The 17,349-nt window shown below is 43.5% G+C and overlaps 1 protein-coding gene across 1 annotated transcript in view; it reads left to right on the top strand.

Moving 5' to 3' along the window:
- The window catches only part of cdh7a (cadherin 7a), a 102,008-nt gene extending 91,230 nt beyond the window's left edge, over positions 1-10,778 (top strand). The window contains exon 12 of the mRNA XM_072668407.1: positions 3,588-10,778. Coding sequence (XP_072524508.1) covers positions 3,588-4,099 — 512 coding nt within the window. The 3' untranslated portion in view covers positions 4,100-10,778. The remainder of the gene's footprint in view (positions 1-3,587) is intronic.
- Positions 10,779-17,349: the final 6,571 nt, after the last annotated feature.

The raw sequence follows: 17,349 nt of genomic DNA, 5'->3' as shown, positions 1-17,349 counted from the left end.
GAGGCAAATATTGTAGCCTTTAAATATCACAACAGTCCTTATTTTTATATTTGAAGCACGCTGCTTTATTCCAGTGTGGGTTGCTACTGTAGATGTGTGGTTATTATAGGCTTGCTGCGGACAGTGATGATTGCGTGGCGTCCAGGGCACCAGCATAGTGGTGTGTAGACACTGGTACACCTCATTTATTCACCTCTGAGGAGGCAGATAGGCTGTAAACCCATTCAGACATAATGACATACTGTATGCTAGCATCTGTGATTTGTTATTTTAAATGTAATTGGAAACGGATGGCTGATACATGGCTGTTGTTGTTCTATTTAACAGATTCCATAGATTACCCACTCCGTACAATCAGAAAATCAGTGTTTTTGAGTATTTAAGGTTGTTTTTTGATGTAGAAATAGGAAGTGTGACTTTAGTTGGGGTAAAAAATGGTCAGATGCAATGTCACAAGCTCAGGGTGGAACAGTGCATGTATTCGTACCGAACCAACTTGGTATGGGGGTCTTCATTACAGTTCGGTACACGATAGAATGGTATTGTAATTCTATAGTAACTGTAGTCTTGTTTGCCCCCTCCTCCTTCGGGGGGGCGCTCTGCTTTTATTGGCTGGTTTACAACACTAGCGACGGCTCATAGAACCCCCAGTACCCACATGTCATAGCATAGTTTTAACACTGTAACATAAGCACTGTAATTCTTCCGGATAGTGCTGCTGTCCTCTCGCTGTGTCCTCTCTGCGCGATGTTAGATGCTGTTAGCAAGCTGAAGAGACTGTAGCCAGTTAGCTTTTAGCCTTGCCCCTCACTCGAGTCACCCAAGTCTTTCTGCCAAAAAAATTATAAATAATAATAATAATAAAAAAAAAATATATATATATATATATATATATATATATATATATATATATATATATATATACTTTGCTTTCTGATGTGAAATTAGCTTCAGTTTGGTTCAGCTGACGTAGTTTAAGAAGTGAACGATGGCGAGAAGAGCTAGAGGTAAAAGCTAGAGTCAGCTAGTGTTAGCTTTTAGCCTTCCAAGGATCCCTGCTCCCAGGCTTCTCCCTGCAGTTTGAGCTGCCCTGCTGTGGACACTGGAACAGGAAAAGCTGCGACCACATGGTCTGGATCTCTTAGTAACCCGTATTCCTGTAACTAGCAGAGCAGAGGGTGGTGATGAGCTGCTCTCCAGTATCAACAACACCATGTTCTCCTGAAGTTCTTGTGTTTTACTGGTTCACCAGCTTTCTGGAGCTTTCTCTAGTGGGTTGAGTTTATGTCAGTTTGGGGGGGTGGGGGGGGTGTCAAGACTGTTAGGTAACAGTATTGGGAGTTTTGGAATTGGCCTGTTTTCCAGCTCTGGATTTTCTTCTGAAGGACATTTCCATGTACCGAACTCTCATTTTTCAGCTATGCTAAGGAAAGTACCCTTTAAGAGTGTGTGCTATTGTGCCTTAGGCCGTTAACGTACATCTGGTCCTGCGTTTGTATTCAGGGAGAAGCACATGATAGCCAAGCTCACCTTTTAGCATCTGCTTGTCGAGTGTTTTATAGCCGCGCTTGTTTAAAGACACCCCCCCCAAAAAAGGAGTAAGCGGATCTTCTCCTCTTCCTTGCCACCGTAGTTTCCACTGTTATAATATAGGTTCTTTTTATAGCGTGCTGATATTAGCATGGGCTGCTGTTTATCATTACGGATCGTGCGTATGACCCGCTCTTTCGGGACAGCGGGGGGAGGGGGGGCGGTGTTTTTTTTGACTGATGTATAATCCTGCCTTATTTTGCAGATACAGTAGGCATATGCCGGACTCATAAAACAGGATTTAGTGCTGGCCGGCGCGGGCTAAGCCGTCCGTGGGAGAGCGGGGGAAGGCAGGGTGACCGCTGGAGCCTCATATTTACAGCACATTTCCGCCTCTAAATCTCGGCGTTAGTGCGAGCGAGTGTTTATCTCGCTGCTGGTTTAACTACGCACAAGCATGACAGTACAGAGAGTGAGGAGACACAGGGGCCTCTATGGGCTTAAATCTCTACAGGACTTACTGTGAGCTGGACAGGTTTAAGTGTGTGTGTGTCTGTGTCTGTTTTATTTATGAGGACCAAAGGTTCTCAGATGTTTTCTTAAAAAAAAAAAAAAAAAAAAGGTTAATTTAGAAAAGTTCTGTGTAGAACCTTCTGTAGAACCTTTTATAAATGGTTCTATGCTAAATCAAAATGGATTCCACTATTATTAGAGTCGAGTCATCTATTTTTGAAAGTTAAAAAAATAAATGTTATAAAATATCAAATCTTTTCAAAACAGAGGGAGGAAAATCTCAAATTTAAAAAAAAAATGGGGGCTAAATCCGACACACAGTTAGTATAGAGGCTTTAATTAAAAAATATTTAATTAAATGTTATTAAATGCAACACTTAATACCACATCACCACATTATTAAACTGGGAAAAGGATAAAAAATGACCCCAGGATCCATAAACCTTATATTTTTAATTTCCACACCCGTTCTGCAGATGACGTAGAACTGAAGCTGTGTAATGATCCCATTCTGGAATTGCAGCTACGGCCAGGCTAAAATAACTCACTCTGGGCAGACCATTAGCCAAAACGTCCTTACGACAGGGCTAATAATGCTAATTCTGAAGGCCAAATTTCAGGCCTTGCTAAAGTAGGTTTGGTCTCCAAAAGGTGCTCCAAAGGGGCTTAAGGGTGTTGCAAGACCACAATCCCTCCCTGATTCCCATCCCAAACATTCCCCCTGAAGGCCAAAAGCAAATACTTGAGAAAGGAAAACTGTCAAAATGCTCTTCATACCACGGAGGTGCTGAAGTGCTGAAGCTAAATTTACCCAAAGGATTAGAACACTGCTGCTTATGCTAACAATACCTTTGTAGGCACTGTCTTCCCGGTGTCTGTATGTGTGTAGGGGGGTGAGGGGGATGGGGGGGGAGGGGGGGAGGGTGGTGAGGGTGAGCGCACAGTAGTCTACCGTAATTGACTAAAGCATGTAATAAGGTGATTAAATCAGATAAACTCCGTAACAGGCCCTGTCCCTGCGCTCCCCGTGATAAAACGCCTCTTACTCCAGATCTGTCAGCGGCGGCGCTGAAGGCGCCACAGCCCAATCTGATGAATATATTGATAAAGCTAATGTACCTGATCTGGCTTAATTGAACTGCAGAGATAATAGCAGTTATCTTCTTGGTGCTAAACAACATTCTAGCTCTTTTGGTGCAGTGTGAGATATATGGCATAAATATATACGGCACCGTCTCCACTCGTAGTCGTTGCCTCTGTTTTGTGATTTAGAGGCTAAAAGTTTTTAACAGTAACTGTCTGTTCTGGAGGTCTTGAGACTTCAGCTGGCTTTCATCATTTTCTGACGGAATTGTGTCTAATCTCCAGTGGTTCTTCTGTATTGCCTATTATTTGGCCCTCAAAAACAAGACATACGCAGAAGACAGTCCAGACGTAGCAGAGTTCCCCGCAGTTCCTACAAGTTCGGGTTTAATTACAGTGTTTTCTCCTGAAAGCAAAGGTCTGAAACTCTAACGCTGCGTTTCTCCGCTGTTTGCCCGCAGTGCTGGTGCTGCTGATCGTGACGGTGCGGAAGCGCAAGAAGGAGCCGCTGATCCTGGACGAGGACCGCGACGTGCGGGAGAACATCGTGCGCTACGATGACGAGGGCGGTGGCGAGGAGGACACGGAGGCCTTCGACATGGTGGCTCTGCGCAATCTCAACGTGACCCGAGACAGCAAGGCGCGACGGGACGTCACGCCCGAGGTGCCCACGCTGTATTGCTCGCGCCCACCTCCGTACAAGATCACGCCCGACAACGGCATCTTCCGGGATTTTATATGGGACCGCCTGAATAACGCTGACGTGGACCCTTCGGCGCCCCCGTACGACTCCCTGCAGACGTACGCCTTCGAGGGCAGCGGCTCGGTGGCCGAGTCGCTCAGCTCGCTGGAGTCGCTCAGCACGGACTCTGAGCAGAGCTACGACTACTTGAGCGACTGGGGGCCGCGCTTCAAGAAGCTGGCCGACCTCTACGGCCACAGCGACAACAGCAGCAATATCTTCTCCTCCTAGCCACGGGTTCGCAGCCCTTAAGCCGTCCGCTCAGCCGTCCGATCAGGACATCAAGGACATGATGGAAATGAACAATCGTATTCGAGAGAGTGCCAATGACTCACTGATACTTGAAAGAGGTGGGTGGGAGGACAAAATACCGAACAGTTCTGTGTGTGGGAGAAGATATCCTGGCATAGATTATCAGACGAGATGCGCTTTTACGAAAAAAAGAAAATAAACGGACACAACGGGACACTGTGGCGTTGTCACAGGCCGGCCGTGATAAGATTCTCTAAGGACAAGCTGTGGATTCTTACGTCCTTCAGTGCACTCGGAATTTCAAACCAGAAGGTGATGCCAAGCCTGGACTTGGGATGTGGTTGGGAGGACTAAAGGAAGAAAGGGTCTCCCATCCGAGAATACGGTTGCGGTTGGCTGTCGGGAGGCGCTCTGTCTCCGTGGCGATAAATCAACACACCCGACTAGCCCCGTTGCCCTGTACCAGTGTTCTCTGATCGGTATCTGTATGTTTCTGTTTTGTCAAACATTTCTATGACTCACGAAAAAAGAAAACAAATCGATATGAATTGAGCAGCCGAGAACACTGACCACTGTTTTTCTCTGAAAACAACAAATCAAAGGGGGAAAGGAAAACTCCTGTGTTTCCAAACACATTGCCTTGTGAGGTTCTGCAAATGTTGCTGTGTAAAATATCTTTTCCGCATAGCCTCACGTCCGACAGCCGGCTCTAGTTTTTTTTTTTTTGGTACGAAACGAAGCGCTGACGTTGCTTAATCTGTAGCTTCTCAAAGCGCTCCTAAAGTTCTTCAAGTCCTTCAAGTCCACGAACATGGAAAACCCCCTACTGTTTATAGAGTATTATAGAGGGTCTTCGATCGAGATGGGTTTTTTTGTCTGTTTCTTTGCCTTCTGGGCTCTGGATTCTCCAAGAGGAACCTCTTGTTCTCTCAGTTTCCATTTTTTCCTTTTTTTGGTTGTATGGGGAGAACGTAGAAGCAGCCAGTAGATGGGGGACGCCTGGTTGGATTAAACCCATTTATCTCCCTCGCACTTTCTGGCTCCAGAAACAAATGTGTTTGCAGTGTCAGGTTCTGCCTCATACACTGTGTACTGGCTGCCGGCTGTAGTGGCGGGTGCCGACTGGGAGCTGTTGTTTTATAATGCGAGATCCAGACTGTTCCTGGCATGTGCCTCTGCACCGCAGAGTGGTTTCCCTTCGGAGAGCGAAGACGGCTCTGATTCTAGACTCCATGTGTTTTTTCTGCCCGTACGCAGAGTGACCGCCGCTGTGTCTTACAGCCAACGGTTTTGCTTGGAGTTTTTAACCCTTAGAAGTCTGCAGCTAGTTCTGTCATTTTCTGCTATTTAAAATTCAGTAATTGGGTAATTAAGTCTAAGAGGTTCTGTTTTACATGGGACATAAACAAATGACAAACATGGAATATAAGGCTGTTGAGGCTCCACTTTTCTAGCGCTGCTCCACTTACGAGCGAGACGAGCGGGGATTAATTAGGGTCAACCGTTAAGGTACCCCATGCTTTTGCTATCGCCATCAGCAGCTGTGACTTCTAGGGGTTAACCATGTTAACGTGAACGTGAAATTAAATGGCTTTGAAATGTCCTTCACATACGCCATCACTGCACTCTTTATTATTATTATTATTATTATTATATTATTATATATTTTTTTTGTACAGACATTAAAACTTAAAAACACACACACACACACACACACACACACACACTTCCTTAGCTTGTTTCTGGTCAGCAGACCGTGCCCAAATCTCTGGCCGGCGCTGAAGTGTCGCGTCTCATAAATAGGTGGTGTGTTTTGTGTTTGCAGTGCGGTGCGGCATGGCGAGAGCAGACGGATGATCAGTAATCAGGGCTTTGGCGGGCGTCGGCGGACGGGCGAGTGAGTGAACGAGCGAGCGAGCAAGCGCTTGCACCCGGCTTTGATGAATGGCGTGAGCCACGTCGGAGCGTTTAAAAGGCCTCCGCTAAATTAGCCTCGGAGAGCGGTGACTGATGACTCTGTTGTCTCGGGGAGAATAAACATACATCCAGAAATACGAGCACACGTCCGCGCGCGGCCAGGCGGGATGGGCGATGCCCCTGCACAGCGGAAAGCCCAGTCTATAAATCGTCAAATTGCTGCTCCTCTTAGAGGCCAGGTTAGAAACGCAGCCCCAGTATAAGGAGGTGTTCAGCAACAGACAGCACGTGCACACTGTGTTCAACCTAAATCGTGCACCTTAAAAAGCATGCTGATGGTAATAAAGTCTGGAGGTACAGTATATGGATAGAAGTATTGGGACATACATACCTTTTAATCACTGAATTGAAGTGTTTCATTCATGCCTGTTGCCGGAGGTGTATTAAAAAAAACACAAGCACTTTAGAACGGGAGGTTCTGAAGAGCTCACACTGAACTCCAGCGTGGTTCTGTATGTAATAGGAGAAATTTCCTCCCTCCTAGATCTGGTATTATGGTGGTATTATTATTGAACAGTGGAAGAGTTACTTTAGGAACCAGAGAGACCACGTAAAGTTACAGAGCAGGGTCGGGGCCGAGTGCTGAGCTCAGAGCAGAGTCCTGAAAAGCCTCCAACTGACTCAATAACTGCAGAGCTCCAGACCTGCTGCTGCTGGTAGAACTTAGAGCAAAGAGGGACCAGCTCCATATTAATGCCTATAGGTTTAGAATGGGATGCCATAAAAGCTCCTGTAGGTAGAATGTGTAGGTGTCCCAATACTTTTGTCCATATAGTGTATGTCCACTGACAAATCAAGGGAAGAACACTGATTATCTTGTCCAGTGGCACCTGTCAGGAGGTCAGTCAGTTCTCGAAGTTGATGTATTGGAAGCAGGAAAAATGGGAAAATGGGTAAGAAGCATAAGAATCTGAGCCACTCAGACAAGAACCAAACTGTGACGGCTAGACGAAAACATCAGGCAGGTCTTGTGGGGTGTTCCCAGTATGTAGCGATCCAAGGAAGGACAATGGTTGAACCCTGGCAACAGGGTCATGGACGGCCATGGACGGCCCCACCTGTCTTACGTCTTGGTCGGATACCATCAGTTACCATAGGACACCTTCAGAGGTCTTGCAAGGTCCATGCCTCAATGAGTCAGAGCTGCTTTGATGGGACAAAAGGGGGACCTAACAACCTTAGGCATGTAGGGTGTAGATAAGGGTCGGAGACACTGCAGTTAAGCTGTCTATTTGAGATTACTGAAGAATTCCTTGTGATGTTCTGTAGGTTGGAAGCCCCTGGGGTGACTGTTGGCCAGTTGGTGTTTTCTTTATGTCTTCGTGATGCTGCTTAAAAGCTCATCCAGCTCATTATTATTATTATTATTATTAGTAGTAGTAGTAGTAGTAGTAGTAGTATTATTAATACTAATATTAAGCAGAGTCACTCAGAGTGGGAATTGGTGGGAAATTTTGCTACATTGCAAAGAAACCAGCTCTGATGTCTTTACAGCAGCGACTTCATCACGACTAAAACAGAATTCTAGACACTTTATTTACTAAGCCACCAGTGAACCTACCACCACCATGTGTCTTATATATTTTATAAGTGGTGAAAAAAAGGCTATGTTGACTTACAGCACCCCTCACGTACCCCTCCACCCATCGAAAAGTATATTTTAGGCCGTACCTTAAGCCAAATCAGGCATTCGGCAGCATATTTGTAAACATTTCGTGCGCTTACAGTCTGCGAGGCAGCTTTTCAAAGCCTTCCGAGGCCTTACGCACTTCAGCCGCCTGGTTCCATTTACCGCCACTGCAAGCGATCAGAGCTTTTCACACTGCGTCATTCTGAATGACTCTGTTTACATCTCAGCAATGTAATTAGAAAAATCAATGTAATTCCCTGGTTCAGAGCTACGGCTGTTCTGTGTAGCTCTTAAATAGTCCCTGTTAGAGGTATGATTATGTAAAGACACTTTTGCACTGTGTGCTTTATGGCGGCACTGTTGCCCCGTTACGACGGCTGCTTGTTTGTTTGTTTTTAAGCCAGACGTTACAGTGTTTTTTTGCTAATGGATTTTCCGTATGACCCCATTGGTAATTTAGTCATTTGGTCTCTGAAGCAAAGGTAATGAAGATTGAGAACACTGTGATCATTAGAGAGGGGCTGTTATCTGGAAAGCAAATGTAATTATTTGTTAACTGGCTCGCTAAATGAAAACTAAAAGGGCAATAGAAATCTCGTTTGACTTAGCACTAAGTAATAATAAATAGCATTTTAATTAAGCGGATAAGCAGCGAGTAGCTGGGCTAAGCAGATAACGCCGGGCGAGAGGGCCACGCATCGCATCAGCGCTACAGATGAGGCACTCCAGCCATTAATCACCATGACTAGAAATCAATGCCATTTTTACATTTAAGCATAATCATATTTTTTGTTTACCGCACTGCCTGCTGGGTTTGTTAACTGGCGGATGGACCTCGTAAATGTACTTCACTCAGCAATGACAAAAGACTTGATCCAGGGTAATGTATTTTCCTCAGTGTAGTTGAATGATGAGAGTTCGGACCATGAAACTGGCAAACCGTGGACCTCAAACACTGTTGTACACAAAATTCACCACATAGATCACAGCAAAATAGAGCTGGAAAAACAGGCTAATTCCAAAACCCCAAAACTATTACATCACAGTCTTGACTCATTTGTAGATATTAGCTACACCCAGTCCTAGTCCTAGACAGCCACTCTTCCTGAGAATATGGTGCTTTGCTAACTTCAGTATTTAGTTTTCTGGGACAATCATTACCATGATGTTTATCAGTACTCCTGGAGAACCTCACCTCACCGCTAGGCTGCTAGATATGGGAAAATATGCACCCCATGGGTTTCTGCACGAACTCTGCCTTGTGATCACGGCTTAGTCTGATGGTGCTAGCTGGTAAAAGAACTTCGAAAGTAGTGTGAGAGAATGCAAGAAATGTGTAAGTGCTAAGCTAAAAACGCAGGCCATTTAGCTAGCCGGGCTAACCAGCCAACAGGAAAACAGCAGCATCTGGTGTTCGCTATCATGACTCACATTGTCATTACAATGCTAAAAAACAAAGCTATGACTATGCTTTGCTAACGTTGTGCTAAACATGTTGGCTCTGTGTGAGCTATCAAGGTGCCTCGATGTAGACCAGCCAATCAGAGCAAAGCGCCTCAGAATTGCCATGAAAAACAGCTGGTTTCAATCTAGGGCCAAATAACAGGGTTGTAAATGGGCTTGTAAAACCGAATCTGAGCATTTTCTTAAGCCAAACACCACCAGACATTCATCTACTCATTTACTCACTTACCTGAGATCGTTAGCCATAAGGCTTAAGGACAGGTCGCTAGTCCACCACAGGATGCCAGCCACACACCCATGCAGTTACACCTAGGGGCAATTTAACCTAGCCAATTCAAATACTGTATATGGACAAAAGTATTGGGACACCTGCTCATTCATTTTTTTGGAGTACTTTATTCACGTTTGTTGGAGTAACGGTCTCTACTGTCCAGAGACAAAGGATTTCTATTAGATTTTAAAGAAGCATTGATGTGAGGATTTGATTGCATATAGCGACAAGAGCCTTAGTGAGGTCAGGATGTTTGGTAGATCACCACCACACCTCATCAACTCCAACTCGTCCCAGAAGTATTGGATGGAGCACCAACCAACCATCAATCCAGAGAACACAGTTCCTCCACTGCTCCACAGCTTAATGCTGGGGGGCTATAAACCCCTCTGGCCCATGTCTGGCATTAGGCAGAGTGATGCCAATAGGTTCTTGTTTAATTGCTTCAAACAGTCCTATTGTATTGGCAGTACTTCTATAATGAGACTAGACAAGCTGTGTGTGTGGGTTTGCACATCTGTGTCAGCAGTGGGTGCAACTGGAAATAACTGAATGCATTCATTAGAAGGGGGGTCCACAAACTTTTGGACATAGAGTGTATTATGTGGTTTTATTAGGAGGTAGGAGGAAACCCGAGAAACGAGAACAATTAAAAATACTGAATAAATTGATTCTGCAGCATCTTTAAGAACAGAACAATGTCTGGGAAACCCGACCCACAACAAGTTGCAGTTCAGTTTCAACCCAAGCTCATATACCCGGCGAATAATAGGCGGATTAAGACTCGTACACAATGGTGCTTTTTTTTCTTCTTTCGGATAAAAGAGCTTTCTTTTGAACGCCGCACTGAAAAAGTCCAACAACTCTCAAAAACCCCAAACGCACATTAACTAGTTTTGCCAGCGCCGGTGTAAAATTGATCACGAGTGGTGGCTCTGTTGACTTTGCAAATTGCTTTCTATCTGCTGTTTATTTTGTGTCGCTGTGTATTTTACAAATGCCTCATTACTCCTTTTCACAAAGCCACAATGGCAGCTCTGAGAGCATCGCGAGTGGCCTTTCCTGCCCGAAACAAAGGAGGACAGCGCGCCAGAAACATGCAGAAACACCTATCCGTGTTTCTAGCCGACAATCAGCAACACCCCCAACCCCCCCCTCAAAAAATAATAATCATATGCTTGGTCTTATTACGTTTGTACATACTATTTGGAGACGGAAGCTTCTCCGGTTTTGTAAAGGGGATTTCTGTTGACGCTCTCGACCTACAGGTCTCATGTATGATTTTCAAATAAAGTAACACATATTGTTTCAACGAGTTCAAAGTTTTCATGTGTTTTATGTATAGGTATGGTGTGGTGGTGTGTGTGTGGGGGGAGGGGTGTATATTTAAAAATGTATAAGTGAAAGAGTACAATGAAAAAGTTATAGCTATAGTCTATTCACAGTCATTGTTAGGAAAGGCAAGGTGAAGCCATTTTAGCCAAAGCTTTAAAAAAAATAAAAGGGAGTAGTGAGTAACGGTTTATCACTGTACAGGAAGCTGCCGCTAATCACAATACAGTACAGTACACAAACACCACACAAACCTGGTGTATGTGCATAAAATACACAATATAATACATGGCTGTAGTTTGCTAGTTGCTCCAAACCATACACACACTGTACGATTTATTAAGCTCGTTTTTAAACTCGATTTGGTCATAGCCGGCTGAATTTCAGGATCTGTCTGAATTTTCACTTGACTTGGTTTGACATGCAGTGTGAGAGAGGAAGTGATGCCCGATTAACTGCCCAAACAAGCTCAGAGTGAGCAGTCGTCCAGCCGCATGGATTTCTGGCAAGTCTGAAATTTCGGTTACTCTTCTCACAGTCTGAGCAGTCTTGTGAGACAATTTCACGTCATCGCAACCTGTTTTCCCGAAAGCTGCACTTGGTAGATTGCACTGGTATGAAGAAACAAGCCATTATTTCAAGAATCAAATTATAAAACCTCTCTATAAGGCTGAAATTGTTATTACGAACTTCTATTATCAAAGAATAGCCCCACCAGTTTGTACAGGAGTGCCTGTAGTTACTGGATAATACAGTATAGTGTGTAATAAGCCTTACTGTGTTAAGAGGTTAAAATGTACACTGACCCCCGGTTATGTAGTGATACTGAACAACATTTGGCAGCTGACAAATCCCAGAATACATAGAGCCAGTTAGACATGTTTCGGACACCCCTACACATGCATTAAGTCATAGACGGCCTAAGAACCTCACAGAACTAGCAGCCTGGACAAAAATCTCCCAAACAAGAACTGACAGACCATTAGCTCCAAAATGTAGCTTCGGGTATTTTTCCCTTCTTATTTGAAACTGTAGAAGATGGAAGCACCTACATTATATATTCCTGGCTCATCTACACCCGCTGAGCTGAATCAGGTGTATTTAAGTACAGACCACCAAACAACTTCTTTAAACTCCAGACAGGCCCTCCATGGCCAAAGCCGGACACAGCTGATTTAGTGAATGGATTAGTAATGTGATAATGGTCATTTTATTGCATTTGCTGTAGTTCCGACACCGTTGGATGTGTCAGACGGATGGACGTGGTTTTGCCAAGATGATCCTCCGTGTTTCTTAATTGATTAAGGTGGTTTAACAAGCTTGAGCGTGATGGCGCCTCAAATGTACATGCCGAGCTGGAGGTGGGCCAAAACACTCAGCAATCATCCCAGCATCATATACTACAGGGATGTCTCTCGCTCTGTCTCTCTCGCTCGCTCTCTAGCTTGTGCTATACAAGCCTGGAGAGGTTTGCCCCCCCCCTTCAAGAAACATTACAAGCTGTACGTTTCTACAGCTTTAATTTAATTCCACTGACGCAAATGTCCAAATGTCAAAGCAAGACAAGGAGCAAGTGGATTAAAGTGGCTAATCGTTCGCGTTTGGTCGGACTAAGCATTCCGTGAAAAACGGTGGTCCATTTAGAAAATGAACCGCGCTTCGAAAGTCCCAGAGAGACTATAGCCGTCTCGCTTATATAGTTCCAACCAAATACTTATAAAGCGTCTGGATTGGATTTACAGGTTTCATTAGGCTAACTAGATGTTGTTCCGGGTGTAAATATACGGCCCTCCTCGCCTTGCCTCGGCTGGGCCCAGCCTGTCGCATGTAGGCAGGCACAGACGTACATACGAGGCTGTGGACGAGCAACGGCATTCACCATCGATTTCCTCTGGAAATTAAATACACGATTTCACACATTTAAAAGGATTGCTTCAAGAAAAATCCAATTACTGCTTCAAGAGGCGGTGAAAAACTCATTAAAATGGGCCGGGATAATTACGAACGGCAACGCCTGTTTTCAAGCAAATGAGAGGGTGCTGAATGAGCCTGACTTGACACGCTGACACACACGTGCACAGAGACAGACACGATAAGTGATTCAGTGACGGCAGCTCGTCAACGCAATTGTGGAAATCATTTTCTAGAGGTAATGAAAGTAGAAAAGGAAGGAGTTAATAGAGTTAATATGAGACCTAATAAGAGTGATTAATCCTGCAGAGCTGAACACACCATACAGAGTTCACACTACAGTGAATACAGTGAAGCATGGTGGAGGGGTAGGAAGCATGGTTACCTCCCACCCCTCCACCATTCTTCACTGTATTCACTGTAGTGTGAACTCTGTATGGCGTGTGGTAGATATTCGGGCTATGTATTGGCAATAACCTGGCGCTACTATACGCATCACGATACAGAGACTGGGGCTGCACGACATGAAAAAAACTGACATTGCAATAAATATATTTTTCTGCACTATATATTACAATACTAAACAATACACCAGATTCTACCAAATTAACACCACAATTTTCACCACAATTCTACCAGTTACACCAGGTTCTACTAAAAGTCTACCAAATTTACACCAGATTTCAGTTCAACCAAACACCAGATATAACCAAAACCCACCAAATTTACACCAGATTTTGCTAAAATTTGACAATTCTACCAAATATACCTACAAATTTACACCAAATTTCATCACAGTTTGACCACGATTCTACCAAACACACACCAGATTTCACCAAATTTACACCAAACTGCAGCACATTTACAATAACTTTACACCAAATTTTACCACATTTACACCCGATTTCTTCACATTTTGACCATGATTCTACAAAATGTACACCGGATTTCAGTTCTACCAAACACAACATTTCACCAAACATTCACCAGATTTACACCAAAGTTTCATCACAATTCTACCACATTTACACCAGATTTTGAATTCTACCAGTTCTATCAGGTTCTACCAGAATTCTACCAAAATTACACCTGATATCACAGTTCTACCAAACATAAACCAGATTTCACCAAAAGAAATCACCAAATCTACACCAGATTTGGCCAAATGTTAACAATTCTACCACATTAACCTCACATTTGATTACAAATTTACACCAAATTTTGATTATTGATAACGTTTACACCAGATTGCACCATATTTTGATCATTATTCTACCAAACAAACACCAGATTTCACCATATTTACACCACATTTCACCACATTTTGACCATGATTTGACCAAATTTACACCCCAAATTTAGTTTTTGGTTTAGTCATGGGACACTGCACATTCCTGCAACGCGACTGTCGCGCATGCACACACTGCAATGAAAATGCCAATAGGATATATGGTGCAGCTGGATACACACACACACATACACACACACACACATACACATACAGACAGTAAGGATAACGCACAGTGACCTGTAGCAGGTTGCTGTAGGATATCACAGGACAGATAAAATGAAAGAGTCTGGGCATTATGGGTCAAGTGATCTCCACAATCTCCACAATCCTCCTCCTCTACCCTAAAGGATCTGATCTCTGTAGATAACTTCTACCCAGGTGTCAGACCTTTGCTTGTTTGCTTGTTAGAGCTAAGGCTTGACCATAATCATCATTAAGGAAAGATAAGGGGGTGCAAATTTCACAGCCTTATAAAGACCCAACAGTCCAGCAGAGTGTGCTTTCTACCATTTAGACCATCTGAAACACACTGCTACTTCAGCAGGTTTGCCTAGTTGCTCAGGTATTTAGCCAGCACTCTGTGGAACATCTCTAACCTCAGAAAAGCTTAAAGAGTGCATTTGTGGGCTGAGCCTGGACGGATCAATTATCCGGCTAAGAGAGAAACGCTGCTTTGTAAAATATCCTCCAGTAATCTGACATCTTAGTAAATATTCACAAAGAGGCAGACACATCAGACAGGGCCTGGAACTCTAAATCAGGCTGTTGGATGTGTGCTGAGTGAACGGGAGCATTGGCTGAAGATCTAGCTTTAGCATCGCAAGGCTAACCTGCTGCGCCTTATGTATGTTTAATGGCGTAAACACTGGATGTCAGCTGCAGGTCTTCATAATGCTGAGTTCGCTTCTTATTGGCTTTGAACTGACCTTAAATGACTGCGGCGTCCTTTGAAGCGAAGGAGCCGCCTGGAACTAACTCTCTCTCTCTCTCTCTCTCTCTCTCTCTCTCACACACACACACACACACACACACACACACACACACACACACACACACACACACACACACAGGATGCAAATCTGGCTATAGCTGCTCCAGTACTGAAAAGCTGACATCCTTCAGCAACAGAAAAAGGCAAAAGTCTGCAATAATTTGAGTCTTTGAAGTTAAATAGAGGTCACCACCCAACCCGAGACCCGGAATATCAGGACTTTCAGTTTCTGGGGAGTGCATTGATATGTAGTAGACTACCGTTGTTACGCAAGAACTTTCCATTTTTGCCATTTTGTCATTTCTTGAGATAATAAAAATCTGGTTATTCTTTACACTGGCCCAATTTTATGATGAATGGACCAATAGAAATGCTCCAAAATGACTTGGAATCAAATCTTTTTACACTGACTTCCATTCAAAGTTAAGAAGATGTTTTCCTTCTCCTGAAAAGCTGCCAGTTTGGACATCTAAGGTTTTTGCATGACACACATAGGCATAAGTATACAAATATAGGCATATAATGTAATGTAAGAGCATTATTTAAAAGAAACCAAGACAACAGCATGATTAAATAAATGCTAAATATATCAAATAAGTTATATATTTTATATAGAAAACACAAATAGAAAATGTACTTCCATTAAAAGCTAATTAAAAAAGCTTTTCCATTTGTGGAAAAGGCATATTTTAAGGGCTGTTTAGCTGCTGGTTGCTTTTGGTTAGCTTCCATACAGTAGGCTCTGTATATCTATGCAGACTTTAACCTGAAAGGCCGCGTCGGTCAATAACGCTGTGCAATCCATTTATGGAGCTGTGCCCCCGCTGGCTGTGATGGCGATCTGCAGCGCGCCAGCATTCTGTCAAACAGACTTTTTGTTTGTTTGTTTTGAGGGAGTGAGAAGCTGTGAGATTTACATTCAGAGCTGGGAGACCACAGCGAAGAGACAACCTTCAGGGGTTGTCGCAAAACAACATTACATACATACATACAACAGATTATAGATACATTGAGGAAAAAAGGTAATGTACTAAAACCACAACACAATATATTAAGGCCACAAGATAATTTACTGAAGACAAGTGTTAATATATTGTGGCCACAAGATACTATATTTGGGGCATGAGATGATACATTGTGACCACAACATAATATATTATGGTCACAAGGTAATATATTGTGGCCACTAGATAATACATTGAAGCCACAAGATACTATATTTAGGGCATGAGATGGTATATTGTGGCCACAAGATAATATATTATGGTCACAAGGTAATATATTGTGGCCACTAGATAATACATTAAAGCCACAAGATACTATATTTAGGGCATGAGATGCTATATTGTGGCCACAACATAATATAATGGGGTCATGAGATAATATATTAATGCCATAATATAATATAGGTGACAAAATAATATATAAAGACCCCAAAATACGTTGTGCTCCATCTTATGGGCTCGGTAGAAGATCGACTTCACGCTACATCTGTATATAAGCCTGTACATCAGGGATTCCCAGCCTTTTGCAACCTGCAGCCAAATCTAAAAGGGAACAGTGTTTGGTTTCTTGAGATCCCAAATTAATTATTCTGTTATCATGAGATGACGGAAGAACACCCTGGGAGTCTGAATCTGGAAATGTGAAGAAAATGGAGATGTGAGCTGCTGGTCAGAACAAAACTAGCTCCTGAGATCCTTCCATTTATTTATTTATTTATTGATTTAAACGTCTAATTATTGAATTATTAATTCATCCATTCATTTATTCACTCATTTCTACAGCTTGCGGTTCTTTCGGGGGGCATTTTCCCCTCACCTGTGCCTGGAGTGCTAGGATTGGAATAAAGTATTGGAGAAGAAAAAAAAAAAAAAAAAAAAAAAACAAGGTCTCAGCAATCAAGCAGAGAAGCATCCAGGGGGATGGTGGAGGAGGTGGACGTGGCCCCCTCAGGGGAAGAGAGAGAGAGAGGGAGAGAGAAAGACAGAGAGTGAGAGACAGAGCAATCACACACACGTAGACTTATCAGTGTCTCAATCTACAGATTAGGCCGGACAGCCTCCAGGCTCAGCCGGCGGAGGACGAGAGAAGACACTCCATGGTGCGCTTATTGTGTCCACAAATCAACTGTAAATTGCCACTCAGAAAATGAGTTCTCTGAAATGGGGCAGAGAGTGAGACCAGGTTTTTTCGAACCCAGTAAACTCTTTCAATTATCTTAAACTTCAGGACTTCAGCCTGAGAGTGCGCCGCATCAGCTGCTGCTGCCGTGGCTGCTGCAAAAGTTGAGGGTGAAAAACACTTTTGCAAGGAGAGAGAGAACGAGAGATAGAGAGACAGAGAGACAGAGAGAGAGAGA

Source organism: Salminus brasiliensis, chromosome 23 (assembly GCF_030463535.1).
Source record: "Salminus brasiliensis chromosome 23, fSalBra1.hap2, whole genome shotgun sequence".
Lineage (NCBI taxonomy): Eukaryota > Metazoa > Chordata > Actinopteri > Characiformes > Bryconidae > Salminus > Salminus brasiliensis.
Note: the sequence above shows the minus strand (reverse complement) of the source record. Positions and strands in the feature narration are given on the sequence as shown.